The 24,514-nt window shown below is 42.8% G+C and overlaps 1 protein-coding gene across 1 annotated transcript in view; it reads left to right on the top strand.

Annotated features, from left to right (window-relative positions):
* LHCGR (luteinizing hormone/choriogonadotropin receptor) overlaps positions 1 to 21,697 on the top strand; it is a 28,518-nt gene extending 6,821 nt beyond the window's left edge. The window contains exons 2-11 of the mRNA XM_072858456.1: positions 844 to 915; positions 3,803 to 3,877; positions 5,754 to 5,828; positions 6,386 to 6,460; positions 6,557 to 6,634; positions 13,001 to 13,069; positions 13,747 to 13,821; positions 14,997 to 15,182; positions 17,826 to 17,906; positions 20,449 to 21,697. Coding sequence (XP_072714557.1) covers positions 844 to 915; positions 3,803 to 3,877; positions 5,754 to 5,828; positions 6,386 to 6,460; positions 6,557 to 6,634; positions 13,001 to 13,069; positions 13,747 to 13,821; positions 14,997 to 15,182; positions 17,826 to 17,906; positions 20,449 to 21,697 — 2,035 coding nt within the window. The remainder of the gene's footprint in view (positions 1 to 843; positions 916 to 3,802; positions 3,878 to 5,753; positions 5,829 to 6,385; positions 6,461 to 6,556; positions 6,635 to 13,000; positions 13,070 to 13,746; positions 13,822 to 14,996; positions 15,183 to 17,825; positions 17,907 to 20,448) is intronic.
* Positions 21,698 to 24,514: the final 2,817 nt, after the last annotated feature.

The following is a 24,514-nucleotide window of genomic DNA, read 5'->3' as shown; positions in this document are numbered from 1 at the left end:
AATTATCTGTTTGCACAGAGAGAACGTCTTGAAATATGTTAAATATTTTCCTACGGACATTATCAAGGAGAGTGTGGTCATGGCTAGATAAATTGGCTGGTAAAAGTACTGTGATTCGGATTTGGAGTAGAATGGTAAAATGCAGATCTGTCTCCCACATCATTAACAACTTCTCAGTCAGACTAATTAAAAAATTAAGAAGGAAAATACACACTTGCTTTTAATCGACTAACCACACTGATGCCATTATAAAAAAAAAAAAAAACAAAACCAAAAAACAAAAAACCCACCAAAAAACCACACACACACACACAAAAACCCCAAAATCCCCCACATCAGGCCTCATTTGGATCTCTTCTACGGTTGTACATAGCCAGAGCATTGCCAGTGAATTCAGAGTGCCACACTGCAACATTACAGGGATACTGCTGAGAGAAGAACATGGTCCAGAGAATGCGAAGATACTGTTTTATAGAGAAAAAGCTTTATGTGAAAGCCACTTTTTCTGAGAAACTAACTTTAAATAGCCGATAGCTTCCTTTGACTGTGAATGTAGCAGACCACTTCCATCAGGCTATTAATTTACTTAATAGGTTATTATTATTAGTGATTTGACGGTGATGAGTCTCAAATTTATGCTGTTGAGGAACTGACCCAGTATCCTTTGAATTCTGTTTAGCTGAGGTCAATGGTAAATGGATCAGGCCCCAGAGGTACAGAGAACTGCAGGCAAAATAAAGGGACTTTAGGCTTTATTGTTTTTCTGCCCACCGTAATGCTACAATCTGTAAACAAGGAAACCCCATGCCTTACAATCCTTTTCTCCCTCTCTTCTTTTTTCAGATCATTTACTCACCTGCCTGTAAAAGTAATCCCATCACACGCGTTTGAAGGACTTAGAGATGCCTTCATCATGTAAGTTGACAACATTTTCCATAGGCTTTTCCTTAATTTCTTGCTAGAAATGCTATCATAAACCTTCATCCCAAATAACATCTTTTTACAGTTACGTGAAAATGTGTTGCTAAAACATGCTATTGGTGAAAAAAAAAAAACCACTGGGGAAGGATAAACATAACATTTCTTTTCTTAAAAGTAGTATATAAAATATTCTTTGAAAAGGTATGATTTTCAACGGTTGTTTAACAGATCACATAATGAAATATTAATCATGTTGGAGACGGCTGGATACAGCTTGATAACTGATGACAGGTGCTTTTGATTGGTAGAGGAGAGAGATTGCTATCATAAAACGTTATCACTCCCGTGATAGCTACAGCATTCTGTGATTATACATTTATGTAGTACCCAAATAAGATATTTCTTTGGCGTTTTGCACCAAGAGATAAGCTTGGCAGGGGATCGGTAGGACTGAACCCCTTCTGGGATCTTTTGGCTTACAAGTGCTGTAATTTTGCACACCAGGTCTGTGTTGCTTCCCCTCCCTTGGCTTTGTACCTATTTTATATCAAGGACTCAGACAATAAGGCTCGTCTGACCACTCTTGTCCTATTTCTGTTGTTATTCCAGCTGAAAGATGGCAGGCTTGAGTCTCCATTGTTTATTATTTTTTGTTTTTTCTGCATTGAGTGGTCTCTAAAGGACAAAGTTAATGACACACCAGTGCAATGCAGGACAGGGGAATGACCTGTCCCAGAACCTAAGCAGTGTCACAAATGATGCCACTTTCTTTTCAAGGTGCACTTTTTATACGTCTCTTCACCTATGAAAAGCACATAATGCATCAGATATTAAAATATATATTAGATGTTACATAATTTGTTTTAGAGGAAACAAAAAGAGAAAGTAGGAAACCCTTTCGTGGTGCATTCTTGAAGGCAAAGACTGGAAGGATGAGGGTAATGCAAATGCCTGAATAAACTCAACTAGATTAGTTTAGCTTTTAGTGCTCATTGGTTAAACAATTTTGGCCAGATTATAAACTTACATGTTCCTGTAGCTCTGGCAAGTAGAAAATAAGCTAAACTCTGCTGTATGTATTCCACTGCAATAAAGGACTATAGTACAATCCAATGGCACTGTATTCTTGCATTCACTTGCATCTGAATGATTAATGAGAACTTAATCATTTTCAGATGGGAGACCAACTTAAATCTACAAAGTTTCTCCTACCTGTATGACTTGAGGCTAAACTTTCCCAAACCCTATGCATATCCTATTCTTCACAGAGAATGTTTTGTTCATTGACGTTTTCCCTTCCATAAAGAGAATTTAATTGATTTCTTTGTGTCCTTTTAATGTATCTCTCTAAATTAACAGCTTAGAAATTGATGTATTTGTCTGAAGTAGATCTATAGAACACTTCATAATTTTATTGAGATTTAGTGTTACTTTGAAAAATGCATATTTTAAAATTATAAATCTCTAAATCATGTATTTGACAACTCATCACCATCTGCAAATCAGATGATAAATTATTCTCACTGTCATAAGTCATTCCAACATATGTAAATAGTGAGCCAGTGGCAGACAGGAGGGATTCCACGGAAGGACCATGTTTCAGACCCCAGACCTTAAAGAGTCTTTAAGTTCTGCAAGCAGGCACTGATCCCTCCCAGCCCATGAGTCTCAGAGGATCAGGCACCCAGCAGGCTACTTGTTCTACATCCATCTTTCATTTATGAGTAACTAGTGCAATACCAAAAATAACAATCTCACGGAATTTTGATTATGGAAAAAATCATGAATATTTCTGTAGGAAATACATACATGTTTAATATATGATTTCTAGTGTGCATCCCCTTTTGCCACTACAAATGAAAAAAACAATTCATTCTGGTCTAAGGGGTTTTATAACAACACCAATAGGAATTGTTTTCTCATAAGTATAATTGAAATAAGATAACTCTCAGGACTGTGACAGCACTGACTCTGATTTTGTAGATGCATTCCAGTTGTTTAGAAAATGTTTTTTTTCTTGACAGTGTATAATCTTAGGGTTAGTTTGTGTGCCCTTCCACTCAATTCTGTTGAGAGAAAACACTGTTTTGAAGACCATTCTCCTATATACGCATCAATATATACTATTTACCTTCAGGAGTCAATTTTGTGTAGCCCCATAAATCTTAATCTAGCAGGCATTTAGCAAGCATCAAAAAAGTGGATTTTTTTTTTCTCTATATTCAGCATTGGTTATTATTAACTACGTGCACGGAATAGGAGCAGCAGTACATCAAAATCCAACAGTTCCTACAAAAACAGTCATGGTGGTCAGTGTAATGATGAGAAAGAGCCACTTTCTTTCAGTTTGCATGCCTGTAATGAAAATGGCATTTAAATCCAAAAATTATTCATAAAGTGCACTGAATGCATATCTGTGTATTTCTACATCTGTGGATTAGATGACCATCACCCTGACTTAAATAATAGTGTATGAACATTATCTACATCCTTGCCCATGCAAATAAATTGATTGAGCAGGACCGATGATAGGAGCAAAAGGCTCACAGGCTCGGGGTCACTCTGTTCACATTAGTTCTAGCCCTGAGTCGCTACCTTACTGTAGAGTTTATGGAGAAAATGGGGATTGGGTGTTATGGAGATAGTTATTCAAAGGGTTGCCATACCCCTTTGCCAAGACAGCAAAAGTCTGGTCTCTCTCAAACCCTACTGGCACTCGCCCTCAGGATGTCTAAGGTGAGGCACAGACACTGCTGCCAAACGAGAATTGGTTCAGGGGGTTGAACAACTATGTATAAAAGAAGGAAATACAACGTGGAAAGCTGATTTCTGGCATCTTTTCCGTTAATGTGTTGCTTTGTGTCTGCCTTTTTCATTATAGTGAAATCTCTCAGAGCGACTCCCTGGAGAGAATAGAAGCGAGCGCATTCGACAGCCTTCCCACTCTGTCTGAAATGTAAGCATCAGTTAAAAAAAGGCATCCATGTCATGATTTAGGATCATAAAGGAGTAAACAGTCTGCAGAGAAATATTCTTGGACCAAATCTTCCTCTGTTACTTCGGCTGGCTATGGATTAGATCTATGACGAGAAACATTTCTCTCCAAAGTACCATATAAATTAGTGAGCGCTCTGTAAGGTCTAGCCTTGGAGATCTAAATCATGCAAAGACATCCATGTGTAGAAAGTCCCACTGCTTTCAGTGAGCTCAGTGACAGGAGTGGAGCTCTGTGTCTACTTCTGCCGGCACTGTCGAGCTTTCTAAGTGGGGAAATAATTCGAGATGACAACAGATGAGAAAAATCTTCCTTTTTGAAGATGCGGTTTTCAAAGCCCTACAGTATTTAAATACAGCTGCTTAGTATGCACAGCTCTTCTTTGAGCACTAAAATATTACTCAAACAGAACATGTACTGATTTTAAACTTGACCTGCATAGCAAAGGCATCTGAGAGAGAGAGAGTGACTTAAAGCAATGAGTAGGAGAATGCTCTGAAATATTTAGTGAAATTGGAAACTATAAATCTGATTCAATATCTCATTACTGCCTTTTTCACACAGCATGATCAGCAAGTGGCTTAAAAATGGTGCAACTGAGGACAAATAAGTCTTTTTTTTTTTTCCTGATATGTGAACTCCATTGAAGCCAGTTACTTGCTCACACAAGCAAGAGATACAGAGTTATCCACCTCCAACTGGGTCCAACTTCTGCTAGACTCAATGGTGGGTTTAGGGAAGGAATAAAGGATTTGCTTATGGATAGGTTGTCATTTGCCCGCCATTTGCCGAAACCAAAAAGCTAAGCAAGACCATTAAAGAGCTACATGAGACTAGCAAGGAAACCTGTTTACATCTCGAATGCTCCACATGCCTCACATTGCATGATGTCCCAAGCTGCACTCACAGCCATTTTCAATGGATGATCAAGGTAGCTGGGTTCGATGTACTTGGATTTGAACTCTTGTTGCAATTTCATATGCTAAAAGCTTTGAATTTTGTAAGTCATGCATAGGGAGGGAGCTGGGCTAGAGCTATTGGGCTTTTATGCAAACATACAGGCTTAGCAGATAGTATAGCTGCAGAAAGTACTCCTGCAGAGGGTCTGTCCCATTTTTTGAGCGACCACTAGCAAACAGTATTTCTCACACGCTTATCTCCATCTCCCAGTTTCTACAGATCTAAGCAGGCATTCTGGTGCTGCTCGCCACTGCTCTAATAAAGACCATGGTGCTCTAAGAGGTTAAACCATCTGCGGAACTGCCTTTCCTGGCTAGGCAGAGCATCAGTAATATGATGGAAACAAGGGATGATGCAAAGGGATCTGATTGCGGGGCAAGGAGCAGGCATGCACACACATGCGCAGAGCTCAGGCTCCTTCCTCAGCCCCACCTCCAAGACCACCTGTTGGAGGCACAGTCATGGTGATGGTACCATGCTCGTGCCTCGGAGCCCCTGTGGTAAAGCAGAAACTCAGCGCGTTAGGCTTAGCACGAGCCCAGAACGCACATCCCAAAGAACTATCAGACGACAGTAAAATCCTGACTCCCACCAGTGACCAGGATATCCAGACCAGGTATCTCAGCTCAGTGAACCATGAGAATCCAGGAGCTGTTATCTTTTGTCGGCTACCTAACAGTTACAGGCCATTTTTATTACCAATAGTCCTTTGAAATGCGCCCGTGGTATATTTTTAGAAAATTTGTTCACAGCAGGAGAGCCTTCTGCCATATTCTGCACTTCACTCTTTTCTGACCAGGCCAATCAATCACTAGCAAAATTCAGGACCCTCACAAATGTATAACAATTATAATACTATTTTTTTCCCTCATTACAGATTAATCCTGAACACGAAAAATCTGTTGCACATTGAGGACGGAGCGTTCAGAAACCTTCCAAGGCTAAAATACTTGTAAGAAAGTTCTGTTTCTTTTCTGTTTGCCCTTTATTTTTTTTTCCTCGAAAGAGTGGACAAATTACAGAAAGGAGTATAAGGAAAAAAGTTTTTCATGCATTACAGTAAACTAAAAGTACATACATCATTTACAATAGCTTTAATGTGCAGTTAACCAATAGTGAGGTCTTTCAATAGGCAAGAAAATAAAGTAACCCAGGGCAGGGCAGTAATGGACAAAACAGTAGTAAAGTCTGCAAATTAGTTCTGCTAAGTGCTTTTTTCTAGAATAAAGCTTTCAGATAGACAAGGTACTATACAAAAGGGGTAACTAAAATCTCTTCCTTGTGCTTAATGTAGAGAGAACATATGCTGCTTCTCCAGGACACTGCTTGATGATGCTACAAAACAATTTTTACAGGTCTTACAAACACAATTGGAGCCTAATTAAAAAATATTATATTTGTCACTCACCTTTTAATACATTGTTAAATTCGTACCTACCGAGTTGGCTTCTTGTTGCATCCACTCTGGTAATCTTTTCTCCTGTAAATAGGAATTGTGCTTTTCTCTAGGAGCATTTGTAACACTGGAATAAGACAATTTCCAGATCTGACACAGATCTTCTCATTAGAAGCTCATTTTATTTTGTGAGTAGAGACCCAACCTAACCCAGCTGTGAGTCTTTTCCATCTTGTTCCTGGATCACTGACAAAAATACCTTTTTTTTTTTTTTTGTCCCAAAGGGAGCTCTGTGATAACTTGCGTATGACAACTATACCACAAAATGCTTTCCAGGGAATGAACAATGAATCACTGACACTGTGAGTAAAATAATCCTAGTTCCAGTTCCTTCTGCTTGAGGAAAGCAGGTTGACTTTGTAAAAATCTTGCAATTAAGCCCCTTACAATATATGTCTGTATTGTGAGTTAAATTTGAAATGCTTAGGAAATAGAAGAGTGTTCTTCAAGCTGAAGAGCAGGGTTTTATCCAAAAGCTAACTTCACTTAGGAAAGAAAATAGGAGGAGGAATCCAAATCCTCATCTTCCATGCAACGTTGTTTTTAAAAATACCATCAACAGGACATAAAGTCCAAAAGCTGTGCTGGAGGCCAGAGTCTCTCTTTCCCTCAGGGATGAGGTTTCTTGAACTAGTGCTTTCAGGGACTGACCACGCTGATGCTACTGATCAAACACTGCACAGGGTCCCTCTGGAGAGGAGGAAGGGAGAGAACAAATTGGTACAAAGTACCAAGGCTTGTTCTTACCCTGATTTCTCTTGACTCAGCTTACACTGATTCCCACAAGTCTCCACACCAAGACTTGCCCTTTAACAAACTGGATTCATTGCTACAGCCACCTGTGAGATGGGTGGGCTTGATGCTAAGTGAGATGCCCCACCCGAGGAACACAAAAAGCAGCAGAAGGCCAAGGTGAGGTGTCATCTGCCAGCACAGCAAGAACCGTGTATGGATTTTGCAGCACCCTTGTCCTCACAAAAACTTCCAAAAAGAAGTGCTGAAATAGGGAAACTCACAGACTGAGCCTTTCTGCAGGATGTGGCTGAAATTGAGGTCTCCCGAGGAAGGACCAGCTGAGCCACAGAGGGCAGCAGCAGGCCACCTACTTTGTGCTGTAGCCACAGACACCGATCTGGATGCCAGTAAAGCCAGCCTTTGTGGACCAGACTGATATTTAAAAGGCAGTACACATCCAGATGGGGAGCCTTGTCTTGAGACAAGTGTGTACCAAAACCCCCGCACAAAAATCCATGCATATTTGCACCCACAAATGAGCTGTGCACACGAGCAAGTACTGCAGTTGACTGGATGGGGCCTTCGTCAGGCTGATGTGCTGGCATGACAGTAATTTCGACACAGATTTTTATGCATTGACTGTTGTGGTTTAACCCAGCAGGCAACTAAACACCACACAGCCGTTCGCTCACCTACCCCCACCCCCCAGTAGGATGGGGGAGAGAATTGGGGAAAAAAAATGTAAAATTCATGGGTTGACATAAAGACAGTTTAATACGACAGAAAAGGAAGGGAAGATAATAATGATAAAAGAATATACAAAATAAGTGATGCACAACGCAGTTGCTCACCACCTACTGACCGATGCCCAGCCAGTTCCCGAGCAGTGGTCACTGCCCCCCAGTATATACTGAGCATGATGCCATATGGTATGGAACGGCCCTCTGGCCAGCTGGGGTCAGCTGTCCTGGCTGTGCCCCCTCCCAGCTTCTCACTGGCAGGGCATGGGAAGCTGAAAAGTCCTTGACTAATGTAAGCACTCCTTAGCAATAACTAAAACATCAGTGTGTTATCAACATTGTTCTCATACTAAATCCAAAACAGAGCACTTTACCAGCTACTAGGAAAACAAAAAAATTAACTCCATCCCAGCTGAAACCAAGACAGTATCCACCCCTTATTCTATGTCATGTCATAGAATAGAATCCTTCCACCATCTATGTCATGCCCAGGTTCTACCCTTTCTAATACATTCCAATTAATCACCACCACTTTCCCTGTCTTTTGGTACATACACACAGATATCATTCCCTTGGTCTATGGGCCATCCCTATACAATTTCCGCTGAGTTCATTTAGTCCGTGACTTTGGGCTTCATCTGTCTTAACAGTCCTTCAGGGCAGTAGAGATGGTGTGGGGTGTTGGATTGTTGCGTGCTGAAGCCAGTTCTGGTTCCATCACTGCTGCACTTTGCTCGGTTTCATCAAAGTTCATTCTTCATTAATCTGGGTGATTCTTACTGTAATACCATTGATATGGCATATAGCCACCATAGAAGTGACGACATACAGTATTATATAGCAATTAACATCATATCATTCAGTTCATTGGCTATTCTCACCCAAAATCAAATCCCCTTGAGGTACACAGTGGACTTCCCCATCCTCCTGCATCACGCACCAAGCGCACCCAGGTTCTTGAGCAAAAGCAATCCCATGAATGGGTTTTCCTTTGCCTGAGGCAGAAATAACCCAGACTATCTTCCCCAGCATATTTTTTATGTGCACTGCAGGGACTTTATCCCCTTCTACAGTACATAAAAGTTTTGACTGGGCAGGGCCAGCTCGATTGACAGATCCCCTAGTGTTGACTACCCAGGTGGCTTTTCCTAAATGTGTATCCCAATGTTTGCATGTCCCACCACCCATTGCTCGCAGTGTAGTCTTTAACAGCCCATTGTATCATTTGCTTTTCCCGGAGGCTGGTGCATGATAGGGGATGTGATATACCCACTCCATGCCGTGCTCTTTGGCCCAGGTGTCTATGAGGTTGTTTCGGAAATGAGTCCCATTGTCTGACTCAATTCTTTCTGGGGTGCCATATTGCCGTAAGACTTGCTTTTCAAGGCCCAGGATCATGTTCCAGGTGGTGGCTTGGGGCATAGGATATGTTTCCAGCCATCCGGTGGTTGCTTCCACCATTGTAAGCACATGGTGCTTGCCTTGGCGGGTTTGTGGGAGTGTGGTATGATCGATCTGCCAAGCCTCCCCATATTTATATTTCAGCCATTGCCCTCCATACCAGAGAGGCTTTAACCGCTTGGCTTGTTTGATTGCAGCACATACATATTGCAACCTGTGCAGTAATGTCCATGGTCAAGTCCACCCCTTGATCACAAGCCCATCTATATGTTGCATCTCTTCCTTGATGGCCTGAGGTGTCATGGGCCCACCGAGCTATAAATAATTCACCCTTATGTTGCCAGTCCAGATCCACCTGAGCCACTTCAGTCTTAGCAGCCTGATCCACCTGCTGTTGTTTTGATGTTCCTCAGTGGCCCGACTCTTGGGTACGTGAGCATCTACGTGACGTACTTTTACAGCCAGGTTCCCTACCCAGGCAGCAATATCTTGCCACAGTGCAGCAGCCCAGCTGGGTTTGCCTCTGCGCTGCCAGTTGCTCTGCTTCCATTGCTGGAACCACCCCCACAGGGCATTTGCCACCATCCATGAGTCAGTATAGAGATAGAGCACTGGCCACTTCTCTCATTCAGCAATATCTAAAGCCCGTTGGATTGCTTTCATCTCTGCAAACTGACTCGATTCACTGTCTTCTTCAGTGGTTTCTGCAACTTGTCGTATAGGACTCCATACAGCAGCTTTCCCACCAGACGACAGGACCCATCAGTGAACAGGGCATATTGCTTCTCATTTTCTGGTAGTTTGTTATACAGTGGGGCCTCCTCAGCACGCGTCACCTCCTCCTCTGGTGATATCCCAAAGTCTTTGCTTTCTGGCCAGTCCATCATCACTTCCAAGATTCCTGGGTGATTGGGGTTTCCTATCCGAGCCCGTTGTGTGATCAGTGCGACCCACTTACTCCACGGAGCATCAGTTGCATGATGTGTAGAGGGGACCCTCCCTTTGAACATCCAGCCCAGCACCGGCAGTCGGGGTGCCAAGAGGAGTTGTGCTTCAGTACCAACCACTTCTGAAGCAGCTCGAACCCCTTCATATGCTGCTAATATCTCTTTCTCAGTTGGAGTATAGCGGGCCTCGGATCCTCTGTATCCCCGACTCCAAAACCCTAAGGGTCGACCTCAAGTCTCCCCTGGTGCTTTCTGCCAGAGGCTCCAGGTAGGACCGTTCTCCCCGGCTGTGGTTGAAAGCACGTTTTTTACATTTTATCCTGCCCGGACTGGCCCAAGGGCTACTGCATGAACTATCTCCCATTTAATTTGTTCAAAGGCTTGTCGTTGCTCAGGGCCCCATTTGAAATTGTTCTTCTTCCAGGTCACTTGATAGAGAGGACTTACGATCAGACCGTAATTTGGAATATGCATTCTCCAAAAACCCACAATGCCTAAGAAAGCTTGTGTTTCCTTTTCGCTAGTTGGTGGGGACACGGCTGTTATTTTGTTATCACATCCGTTAGGATCTGACAACATCCATCTTGCCATTTTATTCCTATAAACTGGATCTCCTGTGTGGGTCCCTTGACCTTACTTTGTTTTATGGCAAAACCAGCCTTCAGAAGGATTTGGACTATTTTCTTCCCTTTCTCAAAAACCTCTTCTGCTGTGTTGCCTCACATGATGATGTCATCAATGTATTGCACGTATCCTGGAGCCTCACCCTGTTCTAGTGCCGTCTGGATCAGTCCATGGCCAATGGTGGGGCGGTGTTTCCACCCCTGGGGCAATCAATTCCAGGTGTACTGGATGCCCTTCAAGTGAAAGCAAACTGTGGCCTGCACTGTGCCACCAAAGGGATTGAGCAAAGCACATTAGCAATATCAGTTGTGGCATACCGCTTGGCTGCCTTTGACTCCAGTCCATATGGAAGTTCTAGCATGTCCAGCACGGCAGCACTCAGCAGCGGCATGACTTCGTTCAGGCCACAATAGTCTGCTGTTAGTCTCCACTCTCCATTACACTTTCGCACAGGCCATATGGGACTATTAAAGGGTGAGCAAGTCTTGCTGATCACTCCTTGGCTCTCCAGTCAACGACTCAGCTTATGGAGGGGAATCAGGGAGTCTCAGTTGGGGTGATATTGCTGCCGGTGCACCGTTGTGGTAGCGATCGGCATCTGTTGTTCTTCGACCCTCAGCAACCCCACAATAGAAGGGTCCTCTGAGAGACCAGTGAGCATAAATGTGACTGAAGACTGCTCCTATGCGACGTTAAGGAGGAGCAATTGCTTAGATTAGGGCATCATTTCATCTTATGAGCCTCTTTCCTACCAGCAAGTTCTCAAAATAACTTCAGCAAAGTTATGATTCTGTTAATGGTGCAAGAAAATGAACATACAAGAGATGGAGAAAGGTGCTTACGATTTTTACTGTAACCCCGAAGTGTATTAAATGAGAGGGAGTCTAACTCAGTCAGGAAGCAGCCAATGATCATTTTTCTCTTATCCTTTTGTGATAGGGAGCTCACCACAAGAATAAAAGAATTACCTTATTGTAGAGCTACACGTTAACTCCACCCCATGCAGTTAACTGTAATTCCAATTGCTGCAGCATGGTGAAACACAAGTAATCTACCAAGGTGTAAAGTCAGCCTGCAGTAATGTTTTGCACTACAAATAGCTAATTCAGTCTTTCCAACAGTTCGTGTTTCATGTAGATGGGGAAATCGATCCTACATATCATGGTGGTTTTTAAGGAAATCGCTGATTTCAGCATTGTGCTGAGATAGACCCCTTCTTGTATCAATTGTAGCCAGGCGCTCCCCACACTTCCAGCTTTTCTTGGGAGCAGGTTGCATAGCCCCAGTTTCTGCTCTCCCAAAAACAAGTGGAAAAGCAACAACAGACATTTTGTTTAATTTATAAACGGCACCAAATTTTCTATTGGGGCTTAATATTAAAGAAAAAATACTATATACAAATTATTATATTGAAATTATATTGGAAACATGAACTTAATATCACAAATGGATTTTTCTCAGTGAAATCAGATCCATAGGTTAGATTTCCTAATGAAGGAAAAGAGCTGGACTGCAGGTGCAGCAGAGCCCAGCCTTTAGGTATCTGGCCTCAGGCTGGGGAATCAAGAACCCAGGGTGGCACCAAGCGTCCCTGTGCAGTGCAGGGGACAGCGAGGTTTCCACGGCACAAATCAAGCTTGGCAGGATTTGAGAGGACCTGATAGCTCACTGACTGCTGGATGATGCACGACTCACCCCTCCCTCCCTGCAAAGCTGTCTCTTGGGCTGCTGGAAGATTTGTCTGTCTGCAGAGGATCTGCAGTCTAGCAGCACCCTCTGGGCTTCAGAGTTGCTTTACATCTGACACTTCTCTAGCCCTTGCAGTCTTCCATTTACACATTCTGACACCACAAAATCCAGGTCTTCTGCCTCCAGGTTGTTGTCTGCATGCCAGGAGCTTACCTGGAATAATGTCTTGTTTCTGGATCTCAGCCCAAGGTAGGCACAGGTGAGCCCCTTGGAGGAGGGAGAATCTGTACGTAAGCAGAAGTTCTCTTCAGCAGCTAACCAGGAAGGTGCTTAGGGAATTTAAGCTGTAATTTTACTTTAATTTTAGAGTTAACATAAGTCATGCAATAGTTCTTTATGTTCTTTACCTGTGTTCTTTATAAGCCGGACCCTCTCATCATTAAAATGAATGCAGCATTAAGATTTTAAACCTGTAGTACATAAAAATCTTGTCTTTTCTAAATCTTTCTCCCCTACACTTTTTAATCCCCAGCAAATTATATAAAAATGGATTTGAAGATATCCATAGCCATGCCTTCAATGGGACAAAGCTGAATCAATTGTGAGTATGTTTCCCCTCCTCAGTGTTTTTTTTAAACAGTAAATAATAGTTCACGTACAGTCAAAGGCTCTTCCTTCAGCTTAACTGGCTGTGTCTTGCGTTTCCTGATACCCATTAGAAAACTGCATGTTTCAGCGTCATTGCAACTCAGTTGTTAATCCTGCAGCACTTGCTGCTTTTCCTGAAACACCATCCCTTAGAACGCTGCAGTTTTCGTGAGAAAAGCTCATCATTTTTAATAAAATTTAATAAATTCTTAAACTTAGCTGCAACAGTGGAAAGCTTGAAACCATAGCCCAAACTGAGGAACCTACATTTTACATCTGGAAATGTCAACGGTTTTTAAATCACTCTCACACGCACTGGAACTAGCCTCTTGGTTTGGGCAAAACTGCTCCATTTTTGTACGCTGCTACTGCAGTGAAGGAACCAGACTGGCTGGTCCTGGTTTAAGTTAGAAGAAATGGAAATTATCAGAATTAAGTGTAGATGATGATGGTCTGATGGCATCAGCAGGGGGAAAGGTCGCATGAGAAGTATGAGCACTTTCAGGCCAGACATTGCAACAGCAGCTGCTGTGGTGGGAGAGACGATCGAGAGGAAATAGACAGGAAGAAGAAAGCAAAAAAGGGTTGTTTTAAAGTAGAGATGTAAAGAGTTAACATTTGATTCCACAGAATCCTGAAGGACAATAAGAACCTCAGGTGGATACACAACGATGCCCTGAGAGGGGCCACAGGGCCAGACGTCCTGTAAGTATCCACCGCTCCATTACCTGGGTTTATAGCCGTCCCACGGGAACCGCGCTGTGCTACGTCGGCTGCGTCATCTCAGCCAACACGGGCCTTGAGTCTGGAAGGGACTTGATCTCTTACCCTCTGCTTGTAAAATGGAAACACGTCAACGAGATGCCATGAAATTACAGGGTGGAAGGCTCAGTTTGCACCATGACAAATGCCCGTCAGCCAGTTGTAGCATTGGCCTTGACCTCCGCCCCTTAGATATTTCGGCCTTTGCTTTATTTGTGTCAGATCCTCCTGATCCTATCCCTGTGCCTTATATTCTGACATTGCCAAGTAACTTGCCTTTTGGTAGGATGACTATGTTTTTACAATATATTATTTTAGAATTTGGTTATAAAAGTGAACTAGTTGATAGCGTGCTATAAGCCTGTGCTGAATAGAACACATTACTAGCCTCCTCAGGCTTTATTAATCAAGTTCTTACTGGAGGGCTGCACTGGCTGTAAGTCCACGCAATGCGTAGTTCTGTAAAGAGCACTCTGTGCCGCACGTGCCGTTTTGATCCTTTTATTGGTGCTTTACAGTACATAGCATTACTAATATGACTTTCAAAATTGTAGCCTTTTGTCCCCTGTTTAATGGCCTGACTCTGAAAATCCTTGGCCATGCCAATGGCCTTTCCTCACACAAACAGCCCCTCTGAAGTTAGTCTAAGCTAAACTGATGGATTCTTTTATGTGTTTTAATTAATAACCATTTAATTACAACACCTAGAACAGCCCTTCAGAGCCAAGCCCAGGAGGGTGTCCTACCTGTTAGCTGGCTGGAGAGTCACATTCGCCCACTTTCTCTCCCTTTCTCTGGCCTAAAGAGCCATCCCTCGCTCCGTGCATGGTGGCTTTCAAACAGAGAAGTCGGGGCACAGCCCCTGGCACGGTGGGTTTCAGTGTCCCCAGGACAAAATTAGCTCCTTGCTTCGCTGGGGCTCCAGGGCTGTGGGGATGCTTTTACCCTGCTGCTCTGTAATTTCACAGACCATGTTTCTGAGCTGGGTATCAGGTGCTGAAGCGGCTTTGCAGATTTAGACCTTTGTGAAAAAACAAGTCACCGTTACCTACCGTCATGCTTTGGTGGTATTTTTATACGTATGAAAAGAAAAAGAGAATGCTCTCTTTATTTTGCAGGGATATTTCTTCAACAGCGCTGGAGTCCCTGCCTAGTTATGGGCTTGAGGCCATTCAAGTCTTAAATGCAATGTCATCTTACTCGTTAAAGAGACTGCCACCGCTGGATAAATTCAGCAGTCTTCTGGAAGCTGTTCTAACGTATCCCAGCCACTGCTGTGCTTTTCGAAATCTAAGGACAGAAAAGTAAGTCCAAATGGCACATTATTGTATTGCAGTTCTTCAGAAGCTCCGAAATGGCAATTCTGCTTTATTCAGCTCACAAGGTTTGATTATCCTTATTCCACTTACAAGGAAGCTGTGGTACATAGCGAGGCCTCACACGAAACAACAGATCTCTGCTAAAGCCAGGAAAATTACCTCAATTTATTTTAGAACAGAAATGGATCCCATCCTGTGCCCAGGATCTGCCAGCAGGAACATTATTCTAAGTTTGCTTAAAGCTTATATTTTTCTTGGTATCTCAATTAAAAAGCCTACTGGCACAAGGAAGATAGATCTCTATCAATAGCATGTTGCCCCCCCCAAAAAAAAAAAGAACCCGCTGTAGCCTTTAGCTATGTAGCTTATTTAATGCAGGTGATATGATGACCTAGTAGAAAAGGCAGGCTTTCAATTACCCACAGAAATTAGGCCTGACACAAGCCTACAGAAAGAGGTTACTCAGTTTCCTTCCAGTCATTTCAGATAACAATAGACAGTATTGTCCTCTCCACAACTGGAAACCGTGGCACAGAGAGAGCTTTGCATCTGCTAATTCAGGGCAGTCTATCCGAGACAACTGGAGCTAATTTTTCAGCATTTTTTTTTTTCCCCCAAAGAAATCAACCCTCAGTTGGCTTTAGGCAGCCAAAGCAACTCCAAATGAGTTTAGCTGAAGCTACGAGGACACCTCCCTTCTCATCTGTCTCAAATGAAGGCTACAGAAAAGACATACTGAGCAGTCATTTGTGGGAAGCCTGATCTGTGCAGCTTGCATGCCATCACATCAGGACTGCATTGCAAAGGCAGGAGTAGAATCCAATTCTTTAGGTAAAATTAGAGGTGACGCTATGCTTTCTCTGCCTACCTCATTTTACTAAGTGGTTCCTAATTCTGCAAGAGCAGAGCAAAGATCCTACAGTCAAGGGTTTCCATTGCTACCAAACTCTGATTCAGTCCCAGATCAAGTATCTGAGTGTATTAAATGCAGAAGCAACTCTGGTACAAAAAAAAAAAAGCTTTATTCATTCTGATGAAGATAACTCCATTTCTGATACTAATTTTCAAGTGCTTGACTTTGCAACATGATCATGCTGTATAAAAACAGGGGTGCTTTAGTAAGTCACTTTCTTATATTTAGCGAGTGTTTTCTTAGTAAACTGGGAGAAAAAAAACCCTGCAGATCAGGAAGCTTAGGCTGCCCTCCTAACTGGGACATCAGCAGGGTTCAGAGCAGCGCTGATGCGTTACCTATCTGCACAGCCCTGGCCGCTGGAAAAACCTGTACAAGCAACAGGCTGTTCCCTTCTACGTGACCAGCTACTACAAAGGAACGAGAGGCGGATCTCTGGCTGTTTTCCTTGTCATCTACTGATGACAGCAGAAGACCACAGAGACTGAGACCTCCCAAGACCTTCCCAGGTTACACAGGGAAGAGTCTTCATGTGGTTAGGTATTCTCATGGTCACGCAGCTGCAGCCTGTTTCTGTCTCCTTCTACCCCCTTCTGTTGCCCTGTACTCTACATACAGTCAATTCCACATAGTTTTTACTACCCCTGCACCGTATCCCATTCCTCAGCACCTATGGACAGCACTCCCTGATCAGTGAGATACGGTGACAAGGTCACATACATCTGACTGGGCAAGCAGGTTCACTTAAGTCAGCACCACAAACATTAGGGAAATGAAGTATTTTATAAAGAAATGAAGTCAAATATTCTTGAGATTTCTGGGGTACAATTGTGGTGTGCTCATTCCCTGAGCCATGCAAGAGAGGTGGAAGGTACCATTCAGTTCCCAAGACTTTCTTCCACTGGCCTGAAGGTGCGGGGAAAGCAGGTTATACCAGATCTTCAAAAAATTACAAGAAAAAACAACTCCTGTTGCCATCCCATTATTTCTAAGCATCACATAGGGGCTTAGATTGGTATCTTAAAATCTTATTTCTCTCATCATACATAAAACTTTCTATAAGCTTCCAGGTGTCTGATTCTCTTAAGAGTACACAAAAGAGCTTAGTGGTTTTGCCAGCTCTTTCTACTGTCGCAGCAATGAGGTCAGACAAAGCCATTTCCATTCACACTGGTAGAGTACCTGGCTCATACTTTCAAAGCCTCAAAACCAGAGATTTTGCCAAATACGTCGTCTTTCAACCTGTACTTTTCAAATTGCTTTACTTCCAGCATGTAAAGTCTACCTCTAGATCCCAAACAGTTTTCAAAAGAGAGTATCAGGCCAACTTCCCAGCATTTGTTAACATGCACTTCTCTAAAAGCCAGCATAACTGCTACCATTCATACTGGTGGAGAATCTGGCCCACTTCAATACAATATTTCATAAGGCAAAACATACCTTTTAATTCCAGCTCAAGTTATTTCACTACAAAAAATACATCATAAACAATAACCGAGCTGAAAGACCATCCTTACACCCCCCATGAGGTACTGCCTACTGTCGCAGTATTTGAAGCCTTCTCCTCCCCGCTTCCAGAGGTCTACATGAATGTTCACACTGCCGTGAGGCCAACTCTAGCTTACCTTATGTGTCTGTGAAGATGACTTGCAGAGAAGATGACAATTTGGCCAAAATCCGACTGAAACTCAACTTTCTTTTCATCCTTCTTTCAGACAAAATTCCTTGCTTTCCATTTTTGACAGCTTCTCCAAAGAGTGTGAAAGCACCATGAAGAAACCAACTAATGAAATATTGTAAGTACCTCTCTGCATACAGATGGTGGAAGTAGCAAATATGGACCTCACCCTCCTGCTGTTCATGTGTTTTTTCTAGAACAGCATGTCTTTTGCTGCCGATGCAGTCACCCTTACAAGTTGCACAGTGGTAATTTTACTATCATTAAACCAAGATTTGCAATTTTGATGTTCAAAAGGAAAGGAAAAAAACCCATAATTTCATGAGCTTTACTCACTCCAGTTTCTCTTCTGAATTCTTGAAAGACTTTCAAAACAGTGATTAAATATTTAAAGAAAGTTAATGGCCTACATGGAGACTTGTCATGCCCTGAGATAATTGCAGTTGTTTGTGTGATTCAAAGACGAGCTGCTACTGTTAATATTTTTTTGCCTATAGAAAGGATAATTAGAAGTCTGTATGTCAGTAGTTGTCCATGGTAGAAACAGAGTCCCTGAGTTAGAAGTTTGATGACCCCATGCAATTGGTTTGCCTCTTCTAAATGTGTCTTTCCGTATCATCACAGTTCTGTGGGACAATGAGAAAGGCTAACATCAAAACTGTTGTGTTGGCCATGCTGGATGACACAGGCTCTAAACCAGTATTTAATGGAAAAGTTTAAGGATTTGCTACTATCCATCCCTCTACAGCTAAATGGGAGACCTTGGGTCTTCTCTTCAGCCCTGAGGTGGGGTCAGAGCATTGCAAAGTCTAGAAAAACAAGGTTATGGTCACAAAATTCCAAAAGCTAAATACAGCTAAAACGTGATTGATCCATTGGGATACTGACTTCCTTGGACATTATCTCATTTGCTGGTTGGTGAGGCCTCCTACACTTGCCATTTGGTTTTATTAGGCCTGTCGTAAACAACAGCTGCCTTGATTCTCTTGTCACCGCTTCGCATTTGCTGCCTGCCTGCAGCATCTTTGAGTGCCTCGCTTAGTCAAACTCCTAACTGCAAAACTGAAGCACTTCAGGACTACAAAAAGGCGAAGCCCAGGCAGTCAACAAGACCAAGAATATATTGCCTCTATCAAGGGTGGCTCTGGGGAGAAGCAAGGTGAGGCAAGGAGGTAAACACAGAGCATTAGATCACATTATAAAGGCAAGTGAAGTGACACCCCAGTGAGGAATATGATCACACAAATCACCAGTGCCTATGCCAGAGTAATCCCCCTGCTTCGGACTAGCATCTGTTGCACTCCTACTGGGCATTAAATAGTCTGCCCAGTCTGTTGGCTCCTGAAGCTTTTTGCTTTGGTAAGTCCCAATCCCAGCAATTCTCTGAGCAGACGTTGTATTAAGCAAATGGAGGTAAGGTCATAATTCATGTGCTGAAAGGCTGCAAGTTGTAAAGTTTGGGAACCACGGCAGAAATAGGCTGAAAGTCCCAAGCTCTTACTAGAAAAAAAACCAGCTTGCACATGGCAGCATGTTTACATGGCCTCTCAGAAAATCACAATCATTTTTAATTAATAAATAGTGTCAAACATATTCCCTGCTCTTCCAGTTTAACCCCAGCAAGTAAAAGCAAGACATTAGGCAGTTTTTGATGTAAGGAGAGAAGAGTTAGGATAACAAGACTGGGAAGTTATTTGCCCAATAGCTGAAATAGCTAGGAATAGCTGAAAAGCAGCTCAGCTTCATTTGCTAGTTAAGACCCTGCTCCAGAAAAATAGTTTAATGTACATGCTTCAGTAGATGTGGAAGTTTAAGCATGTATTTAAGTTATCCCAAAGCTACCAGGTTTTGGAAGAGTTGTCCTCCACAGAGATGCTTTCCAGGTCTCACACTGCAGATTGTTTGCCCACCAAACACTCACAGTTGGGATGACTGGATAGTTGTGCAATAGGTACCTGCTCTGGCAGGAATCAGAAGAGACAGCGTTTGCTTTTAAAATGTTTCTTCTTTGGGAGGCTTATCCCCACACTACTGATGACCTAGAGATTAAAGAGATCTATTTTAAACATCTAAAAACATTTATAATTAGGCATTGAGTCCAGTCTAAACTTAATATATTCCTACCCATCAACATTATCTAGTTAACCACGCACTTTACTCCTTGCTTTATAATACTGGGAACATCAAACTCCTCAGCACTTCAAGTCATACGTAGTCTCAGGACTTTGTTCGGTAAGTGCACTTCCTAAGGGGGTAAGGGTGCACAGTTAGAATCTTTAGGTTATTTTAGTTTGGCTTCTATAACTGTCTGATAAACCTATATGCATCAAGCCTATAATCCGTCAATTTGAGTCTTACTGTAGTTTGAACTGCAATCCACTGGCAGCATGAGAAAGATGGCTCACCTACAAAGCAATCAAGATAATAAGTTGTATAAAAAAGCATTCCTGTGGATGTGACTATGACTTCTGCTGTTCTCCAAGGCTGCTACCCAAACAAAAGGCATCCTTACAAGGCTTCATTATATGTAAACACCCTGTAGAAACACACGTAGGAAGTAACTGTTTTAAAACAACTGTTATCTTTTGTATTTTACAAAACAGTGCGAGCAGCATGTAACGAATAGTTCACTTCTATTTGTGGGGGGTTGTTTTTAATAGTTACAGAGATGACTCTTACAACACATCGCCACGGTCAGTAGAAAAGAACACGTACCTGTTCGCAAAGGATGAAGAAACTTCTCCATACAGCTACTCGGCCGTTTTCGATGACAGCGAAATGACTGGCTTCGACTTTGAGTATGACTTTTGTCAGCCTAAAATACTCACGTGCACTCCGGAACCAGATGCATTTAATCCCTGCGAAGACATCCTGGGATACAGCTTTCTCAGAGTCCTAATCTGGTTTATAAACATCCTTGCCATTGCTGGCAATTTCACTGTACTCCTCGTTCTCATAACTAGCCATTACAAGCTCACCGTTCCTCGCTTCCTCATGTGCAACCTCTCCTTTGCTGATTTTTGCATGGGACTTTACCTGCTGCTCATTGCTTCTGTTGACGCCCAGACAAGCGGTCAGTACTACAACCACGCAATAGACTGGCAAACAGGCAGCGGCTGTAGTACCGCTGGCTTTTTCACCGTGTTTGCAAGCGAGCTCTCAGTGTACACGCTAACGGTGATCACCATAGAAAGGTGGCATACGATCACCTACGCCATGCAGCTGGATCGAAAGCTACGACTGAGGCATGCCGTGCCGATCATGCTCGGTGGCTGGATATTCTCCATTTTAATAGCGGTGCTGCCTCTCCTAGGGGTCAGCAGCTACATGAAGGTCAGCATTTGTTTACCCATGGATATTGAAACGGGTCTTTCCCAAGCCTACATACTGCTGATCTTGGTGCTAAATGTTGTTGCCTTCATTGTCATTTGTGCTTGCTACATTAAGATTTACATAGCTGTTCAGAATCCAGAGCTGGTAGCTGCCAATAAAGATACCAAGGTCGCCAAGAGAATGGCGATACTGATCTTCACGGATTTTACCTGCATGGCCCCCATCTCCTTTTTTGCCATATCCGCCGCCTTTAAAGTACCTCTCATCACAGTGACAAACTCCAAGATTTTGCTGGTTTTGTTTTACCCTGTCAACTCCTGTGCAAACCCATTTCTCTACGCAATTTTCACCAAAGCATTTCGAAGGGATTTCTTTCTGCTGATGAGCAAGCTTGGTTGCTGTAAGAGCCGAGCAGAGCTTTACAGGATGAACTATTTCTCTGCTTATACCTCCAATGCCAAGAACGGCAGCTCAGCCCCAGGCCCCAGCAAAGCCTCGCAAGCGCTGCTGCTCTTGTCGGCATTAGAGAAGCCGTATCCTGCAGTACAAGACAAGATGTCTTGCAACGAAAATTAAACCGGAGCGCCAACAGGTGTGGCACTTTGCAAGGCCAGCTGTAATTATTCTAGTGACTAGGGATTATTTTATAATATCTTGAACATTCACAATAAATAAAAATGCCAATCAATAATTCTTATGCAACTTAGGTAACTGTTCTGACGTTCAAAGTGATATTTTCCCTTTCCTTCTTTTGTAACGATAGGCATGGAAGGTGACTATCAGGCAAAACTCTTCTTTGGGGGGAACCAGGGGAGCCCAGGAGTAGTCAAAGTGCTTTTGAAGTTAACAGGTACTGCAGTGACTGCAGTCTGGCTCCTTTTTCTCCAGATCTGCTTCCCTGGGGTATTTGAGGCCTGTCTGCTACCTTTCATGCCTTCTTTTTCCATTCCTATCAGCTGTACTGGCATTGCTGGGTTAAAGAAAGGGGCACTAAACTAGATGCCTCCCTTCATTTCATCAACAGAAACTTCCAATTACAAAGCCACCTACACCCAGTTAAAGAACAGCGTTCAAGCGGTAGGTTGTCGAGATGTCACCAAGGAGAAAAGTTGACCTGCTGAACCTTTGTTACTAGCAGTTTCACAGTTTACATTAGATCTCGGTCTGAGCTGGTAGGTAATTTACTTAAAAAAAAAATTAACCCATACACAACCATGTATGATCTGGAAATTACAAGAGATGCAATAGCTGTAAAACCCTACCTGCTTCACACAGGACTGTATTTTGTATATCATACGTGCACACACACAAATCACAAACTGTAGAGGCTCACTCTCAGCAGCAGGACTGCTGCTGCCTGAACAAGCAAGTAAGTTCTGCCTTGTTTTCTCTCCAGGGACAGTCTCATGAATTATTTTCATCTGCCCACTCTCCAGCATCACCAGAGCCACTGGCAGTCGGGATGCACTGGGGACTCCTCAGCACTCACAGTCCAACTCCATTCCCAGCTGATGAAGCAGAGTAGTTACTTTTTAGTGACTGTGTTTTCCCATAAAAATCTATCTTTTCTTTCACCATGCATTGCCTAATGCTAAGGAGATATAGATTTGTGGCTGCATTCCTAATTTAAGTAAGAATTGAGCGTTCCTTTTTTATTGCAGCATATTTACTCTGTCCACAGAAAATGAGCTGTTACCCTTAGGCAGTTCAGTTGCTGTGAGCCAACACCACACTGTATTGAGGTTGGAGATTCAGATGTGTAAGCTCCTACCTGCCTTGTATGGGCCAAACAATCTGTACTGGGTGACAAGCTGCAGATTTTGCATTAAATGTGAGGCAGGATCCCTGGGGGAGTCCACCCCAGGCACATCCTAAGGAGGCCATGTTCTGCACTGCCTGGTCTTCTGAAAATGAGGGGCTTAGTTATTGGAAAGTTCACAGTCTTGTGGGCAAAAACAGATGCAAAAGTTGTGGCCTGCAGATGAAGACTCTTCTTAGGTTGGTTACATCGCCTCTGATGGGAGGAACAGGTGAGTGCTTACATTTCATCAAAACAATATGGTAGCATGAGACCTACACGTGGCAGTTTATGGTTCACAGAAGGTAAAGCAAATGCATTTTATTTGGGCTTGTAGTCAAAGTTTTAGCATCTTAGATCACATTCTGTAGATGATACTCACGGTATCTGAAGACAGATCCTCAGCTAGTATAATACGCACCTCCCCTGCAGTCAGCGGAGCACTGCAGCTGTGTAAGATCTGTGCTTACTCCAGAACAGCCACAGCCTAACAGTTCTTGATGGCCACCAAAAGTGCCCGCTCCGATACATGAGAAAGTGGTACTATTGCAATCACTTTAAACCTCTTACATTTTCCTTCTCAACTGAGTCCTTTGCTTTCAAGTCTGTGACAGTAACAGAGTAAAAATCTGTGTTCCAAAGCACACCTCTTGTTGCCAAAACACTGCACTGCAAATTAAATTTGCTTCACATTAATGAAACTGAGTCTTTGTACTAGTGACTGGTTCATCATTAGCTTACAGTTGTGTTAATTAGAAATAACATCTCTTGACCCTCTCTTACCTTCAGCTTAATGCCATGTTTTCAGTCAGTATGAAAGCTCTGTCTGCAAGCGTAGCAGTACTCACGAGCAGTTCACACACACGCGGGGAACGAAGCAAGATCAAGAACAGAGGAGACTGTTAAGACTCTACAGCTTAGCAATGAGTAAGAATTCCATATGATGCACCTCTTCATACACACCAGCTCCCGAGCTTAGCAGATAAGCAAACGGGACTACTAGAGGATATTTAACTAGAATAGAAACTAAAGACACTGGTGGAAAAAAAAAACCTAAGGCTTGGTGAAAGGCTTGAAACCTAAGGCTTGGTGAAAAAGCCTAAGGCTTCTCTGTCAACTATCTCAAAACTGATTTTTGAGACTTACTTCTTCAGATGGCCCATGGAAGAGTCCTGCACACAATTTAGGACATGGCAAAACAATGTCTTGAGTGGGCAATAACTGATTTACTTATATTATGTTTCAACAGGACAAGAGCTTGCAAGCACACCCTTCCTGTCCACCTACCACATAACATTATCAGGACAGTACAAGCAAGAGAAATCAGTTAGAAACAGCGACAACTGATAGTAGTACCTGCCTTACAACGCTGCTTAGGTAACAGCAAAGAAGTATGAGAGCTGTGAGCATTCTTCTTTTTGTACCTGCTGGTACCTGCTGTAAGTTAAGTGAAATCTACCATTTAGAAAATAATTGCTGGTTTAAAAGAAACAAACAAAAACACACCAAGAAAAAACAACCCACAAACAACAAGTAATTCATATACATCAAATTTTTCTACACACAAAAGTGAGCAAATAAGTAAAAGCAACACA

Source organism: Ciconia boyciana, chromosome 3, assembly GCF_034638445.1.
Source record: "Ciconia boyciana chromosome 3, ASM3463844v1, whole genome shotgun sequence".
Classification (NCBI taxonomy): domain Eukaryota; kingdom Metazoa; phylum Chordata; class Aves; order Ciconiiformes; family Ciconiidae; genus Ciconia; species Ciconia boyciana.
Note: the sequence above shows the minus strand (reverse complement) of the source record. Positions and strands in the feature narration are given on the sequence as shown.